At 43.6% G+C, this 6,162-nt stretch overlaps 2 protein-coding genes across 2 annotated transcripts in view; both read right to left on the reverse strand.

Annotated features, from left to right (window-relative positions):
• LOC104957123 (roundabout homolog 4-like) overlaps nucleotides 1-1,565 on the reverse strand; it is a 19,120-nt gene extending 17,555 nt beyond the window's left edge. The window contains exon 1 of the mRNA XM_010784736.1: nucleotides 1,474-1,565. Within this exon, the coding sequence (XP_010783038.1) occupies nucleotides 1,474-1,565 (92 nt within the window). The remainder of the gene's footprint in view (nucleotides 1-1,473) is intronic.
• A 93-nt stretch (nucleotides 1,566-1,658) lies between these two features.
• The window catches only part of LOC104957124 (disabled homolog 2-interacting protein), a 29,736-nt gene continuing 25,232 nt past the window's right edge, over nucleotides 1,659-6,162 (reverse strand). The window contains exon 9 of the mRNA XM_010784737.1: nucleotides 1,659-1,694. Within this exon, the coding sequence (XP_010783039.1) occupies nucleotides 1,659-1,694 (36 nt within the window). The remainder of the gene's footprint in view (nucleotides 1,695-6,162) is intronic.

The following is a 6,162-nucleotide window of genomic DNA, read 5'->3' on the forward strand; positions in this document are numbered from 1 at the left end:
CTGCAGATGAGCTGACCGCTACGACACCCACATGGAACCTGCCAGCAGGGAGCTGACCCCGCTAGACACACGATGGAACTGCCAAGTGAGGCTGCACCTGCTAGAACCACATGGAACCTGCAGAGTGAGTCTGACCCTGCTAGAACCACATGGAACCTGCAGACGCTCGGGATGACCCCCGCTAGACACCACATGGACTTCAGAGTCTGAAGCTGACCCGCTAGAAGCCACACTGGAACCTGCAGAGTGAGCTGACCCGCCTAGACCAATGGAACCTGCAGAGTGAGCTGACCCTGCAGAACCACATGGAACCTGCAGAGTGAGCATGACCTGCTAGAACCACATGGAAACCTGCAGAAGTGAGCTGACCCAGCAGTACCCCCTACATGGAACTGCAGAGTGAGCTGACCCGCTAGAACCTACATGGAACCTGCCAGAGTGAGCTGACTGCTAGAACCACATGGGAACCTGCAGAGTGAGCTGAGAGCTGGCCCTAGAACCCACATGGAACCCTGCAGAGTGAGCTGACCTGCAGAACCACATGGAACGCTGCGGAGTGACCTGACCTGTGCGTCCGATGATCTTCGGTTAGCAGTCACCCGACGGCCTGCAATGCTGAGTGATCCCTTCTTCGCCTCTTCCACCAGACATCAGCACTCGCCAGACAGGACACAACACACACACACAACACACAACATGCACACACCACCACACACACACACACCAACACACACACACACACACACACACCCACACACACACCACCACAACACACACACACACACAACACACACACACACACACACACACACACACACACACAAGCACCACACACACACCGCCGCCCAACCGCCGCGCGAAACCCGCGGCGCCCGCCACACACAAACATATATATAGTAAAAGAGGAACAGAAAGCTGCCCTTTTGGCACTCTGGCTGCACAATTCACTTTTCTTTAATTGAATGTAGTGGAATATCCAATATTTGGCAAAATATGATAGAAATATTGCATAAAAAACTGGTTCCCAGGGAAGCGTTGTCTACATACAACAATATTCTACAGACTAAATATAACAAAAATATTTGATTGTTAAAAAAACCTCAAACAAAAGAATCAGACTTTTATCGTTTCAAAAAATGTGTCAAATGGTTTTGTGAATATTGTTGACGCAGTTTTCCTCTGAATCAAAGTCAAGTACAAATAATTGTTAAAAATTCCAAATACATTTCCCTTTTGATTTGTGGCATTTTGCACAGACCGAGGCGTGGTGACACCGGCTGGCTGCTTTTCAAACATTCCCTAAAGCCACACTAAATATGAACATTGTATAAAAGCTTTACGAGGCAGTCCTCTTAAAACGTATTGGCTCTCCTTGACGGAGAATAAGAAATACACATGACCCCCTCGCCATTAAATGCTTTTTTTCAGCAGCCCTGACTCCCACCCAGCATCCTTCCTCCTCTCCCTCCCTACCTGCTGATGATGCCCTTCATCTGCAGGTCCCTTGTCGCCTGCTGTCTGCGCAGGAGCTCCTCGACTCCTCCAGTCGGGCCCTGGTACCCCATCAGGACCTTCTGGGCTATCGTCCTGGCCCTATCAGACGCGGCCTCGCGCGTACTCCTCACGCTCTGCCCACACACCCCGCCCCTGCAAGGCCCTCAGCTCTCCTGCAGCACCAGGATCTCCTGCTGGTACTCGCGACAGAGAGAGGACCATCATCATGTTCTGCTATTCACCCATCATCCCTCATCCTCATCAACCCTTATCAGCTGTGGACGCCTTCATTAACATAGCTACACAAGAAAGCAAAAGACATCTCTCAATGGGGCTGAGATGATATCCTGTTGTCCTGAGAGAGTGTCATTTAGACAGAGAAGGGAACCAAACGTTCATGTTACAAGCCATTTTTCATTATTGCACTCTTAACACTATTGCCTGGATAGCTCTGCCTAAAAAACGTGTTGGAAATCAATTATCCTTTTTTTCTTTTCAATCATTCACTTTAATCCATATAGCATGCTTTTATGGCAGAGAGTACATCCAGTGAGAACCTCTGAAATAACCCTTATTGAGAAGTCAAACTGAGCTTCAAATAGAGTGAGAAGAAAAGACAGACGCAGTTTAGGATGAAAGAGAACAAGCAGAGGAAGGGACAAGGAGGCTGGAAGTAGTGAAGTTAGGATCTAGTCTGTGAATAAGCCTCTGACAATCATTCTCTGCACTCGCTGGACCTCAGAGGCTTTTGAAGCAGCTTTCTTCGGGTGATGTGTGGAGAATGTCGTGGTGTAGTGTGCGGACTTAGTGAGAAATCCAATCTCTTCAGGATAGAGAAACATTCCGTACAGCAGTGGAGTGGGGCACTGTGATCAGTCGGCGTGAACACTGAGACCAGCGAGAGTGAAGCCAGACAAAGCCTACAGCCACTGCTAGCTAAGTGAGCTAAAGGCTAAACAACAACTTGCTCACAATGACACTTTAGCAAGATGCTTAATGTTTACAGGTTAAACTATAAATGATTCATACAATGGAACGAGGCAGAGAAATTGTGTCAGTAAACCAATTATTGCATATGAACATCTTGACCTGATGATAATTGAAATTTAGCCAATGTTCATTTCCAATTCTTCCTCAAAGGGACATGGACAACTTTCTATGCTCATGGATTTCCCTCCAGCAGTTAAAACATCTTATAATGATATTGACCAATAGAGGTTGTCATTAGGACTAAACCCTCCATGAATTAAACTGATGTCATGGCATTCAGGTCAGCTGACTGCTAATCACACACTTGCTTGAAGTCACGCTGCTAGCATGACTAAGAGGGGTGAAACAGATTGTTATACTGTCAGTATATATGTAGCACTGTTTGTTCTACCTTAATTACAATATCAATATCTTGGTCAGTTGTTTAAAGAAAATATATACTATACTTCTACATTAATCTCCTGTCTCTCATCGCACAACTACACAACATTCTGGTCCTCACCTACAAAGCACTCCACCATCTGCCCCCCCCCTTATCTCACACACCTTCTCACCCCCTATCAACCCCCACGGTCCCTCAGATCCACCCAGCCGGACTGCTATCCATTCCCACATCCACACTCTGCAGCTTTTGGGACAGAGGCCATTTGTCCATGTCGAGGAGGCTTGCTTGGTAGCACAAGTATGCTGGGTATTTAAACAGTGATTCGGCGCCTCCTCGATGACGTAGTATGCTTGAAATAGTGGCTCTGGAGCAGCTTTACTCGACATCGAGAAACGGCCATAGCCTTCCCAGTGGCAGCTCCTAGGCTCTGGAATCCCCTGCCCCAAGATCTTCGTGACTCTGAGTCCCTCACAGTCTTTCAGTCCCGCCTCAAAACACATATTTTCAATAGCCCCCCCCCCCCTCTCAATGAACTTTCTCTTGACTGCCTTTTCTGTTGATTGTATTTGACTATATTCATTTGTTTGCCTGTCCTTGTTTGTCTACCCTCCCTCATTCTGTAAAGCGTCTGTGAGTTGTAGAAATATCATGTGTTATTATAATTAAAGCTCCCTGCCCCTGTCAAAAGTCTTCTCTGATAATCCTGATACTAAATATTTTTAAACCAAAGAAATACAGCCTAAAAAATGAAGTGATGTTTTTTGCAGGGCGTCTAATGATAAGGTCCTCGTAAGATGCTTTTCAACAATATTTAATGTGAAGAAACCTATGTAATCTTTACTAGCATTTAGCTTGGGAACTTTATTGCATGTCATAGCTTAAATCTTTCAAAAAGTGTTCTTTGAAAGTGTATTGTTAAAGTGCATTTTAAAGGGTGTTCTAACCTATTAACACACTGTTTTGTTCTAGACCTGGTACCTGCAGAACAAAACTCAACTTAATATTATGTTTACAGCTTTGAATTAAGCAACACAAAATGTCAGAACAGCTTTTAAAATGATATACTTAGTAAGTTAAACTCAAATGTGTTTGTAATGTTATAGGCTAGAATCAACTATAACAAACTTATAAAGATACATTCAAGACATAGTCATCTATAAACTATTAGTTTATGATAAAGCCTAACAGTCTTATAATGCTATTATTTACAGTTATACAATCTTCTTCCCAGATAATAAAGTGAAACATCTTATAAGGAGTTATTGGGGCCTTCTTGCCAATGAAATAAGGCTTATTTCAAATGAGCAGTTGATCTGTGTTTTGTATGTTAACAGCTCATTAACGAAGAAGAACTAAGCAGGTCAAAGACTAACTGCCACATTCGACTTCTTTTTCCCCGTCAATCTCCTGCCCACTACTGGGACATTTTTCCCATCATGCCGCTCTTCCCGGGAGGAACGGTGACGTCAAATAGATGGATCTCATGGCCTTTTGTCCACTCCTCTCTGTATCTCTAACATCTCCTGCTCCTGCCGTGAGATCTCCAGGGAATACATGACATTTACTGCGTCTGGACCTGCCGCTGACAAACTCACCAAACATCCACTCTGTACCCCAATGTCTCCCTACCACGTGTGCATGTTTTAGAATAAGACTTACTGTAGATAATGTAAAAACAAGACTTAAAAAATACAACCTTTTAACATTTTCAGCGCCCACATGGAAGAGACAAAGACACCATGAATCGCTCTCCACGGTGCATTGTGCAGAAATCAAGTGTACAGTTAGCTATCAATACAAAATATATCAAAGTACCTAATACGATGCTGAAAGCATTTCAAGTGAACTGCCCGTGCCCTTGGCTCTCCCCTCTTACTGCCTCCTCTATATTTGGAATACACTGTAGGATAAACTCAGAGCAAATCAAACTATTAAAGAAGAATGAATGAACTGTACTCCCCTTCTGCTGTATTTCTTTTTCGGCCTTTTAAATGGTAGCTTAGCAAAGGGCTGCATGTCTTTTTGTGTGCAATAAAAGCTGTTACTAACTTATTATTTTACGGCTGTAACTGATGTGTTTATTATAAACAAGCACTGTTCATTTGAGTGTTTCTAATTGTTTCTTATCTTGACTTATGCCTTTGACATTTGACCAACTACAGATTAGAAAAGTACATCTGACTATATAACAAAAGAGGACTAAAAAACAGAGGCTTTACACATCGGTTAAAAAAGCAATAAAGATAAACTGATGTAAACATAATCCATAGGACAACTCACTGTTGTATGTCTTTATGTCAATTCAATTGGAATTATATATAGTTATCAAAAACAGTCAACCCTTGACTTCCTGCTAAATCAGAAATCAAAATAAAAATACACCGCACAAAAGATCTAAAATGGTAGTGCCTCATTTGTTATGCAATGAAACACTCAGTGGTACTCAACCGGGAAATTAATTTTATCCATTTATTTTGATATTTGAACTTCACAAAGTGTCTTATTATTGAACTAGCTTGTGTTGAAATGAGAACATGATGTATTGGAATTTCCTTTTTGAAGTCTACTCCTCCTATCAAGACACATGCATGCTGTAATTTGTTACAGATCTCTGAGCAGATACAGATCATGTAAATGTGTGTGAAGGCTGAAAATGGCTCCTGTAGATCTGTGTGTGAGGAGTGTGTGGACCGTTAGCTGCAGCCCTCCTCTTGTTGCGGCTCTGCTATTTTAAGGTGGCGGCGGCTTCTTTGTTAAGTCTTAAGTTATTTCCTTCTTTGGTTGCTCTCCCTGCCGCGGCTGCTGCCTTCCATAAAGTATGAGCTATGTTAGGATGACAGGCTTGCATTCATTATAGATGGAAAAAGAAGAAGTGGGGGAGCGTGTGGCAGCCAATCAAAGCATGGAAGCGAAGCTGAGGGTAGGAACAGCAAAAAATGCTTTTTCTGTCTCCATCCCTCACATCCATGCAAGCACACACAAGCTCCAACATGTCTGCGCTGTGTACTGCATGTGCACACACACACACACACACACACACACACACACACACACACACACACACACACACACACACGGCTTCATTCCAAAGATGGTAAGAGAGACGGGGGAAAATTGTGACACAACCACACCACAAAACACACCAGCCACACACACCACTCACCACACACACACACACGCTTCATTCCAAGAGGTAAGAGAAGACGGGGAAAACTGTGAGGTATGTCAAAAGGCGGGCGGAGGGACCCTTTCCTCTTCAATGAAGGAAGAAGGTTAAACACTACAACATCACA

Source organism: Notothenia coriiceps, unplaced genomic scaffold (genome assembly GCF_000735185.1).
Source record: "Notothenia coriiceps isolate Sejong01 unplaced genomic scaffold, NC01 NC01_scaffold00026424, whole genome shotgun sequence".
Classification (NCBI taxonomy): Eukaryota; Metazoa; Chordata; class Actinopteri; order Perciformes; family Nototheniidae; genus Notothenia; species Notothenia coriiceps.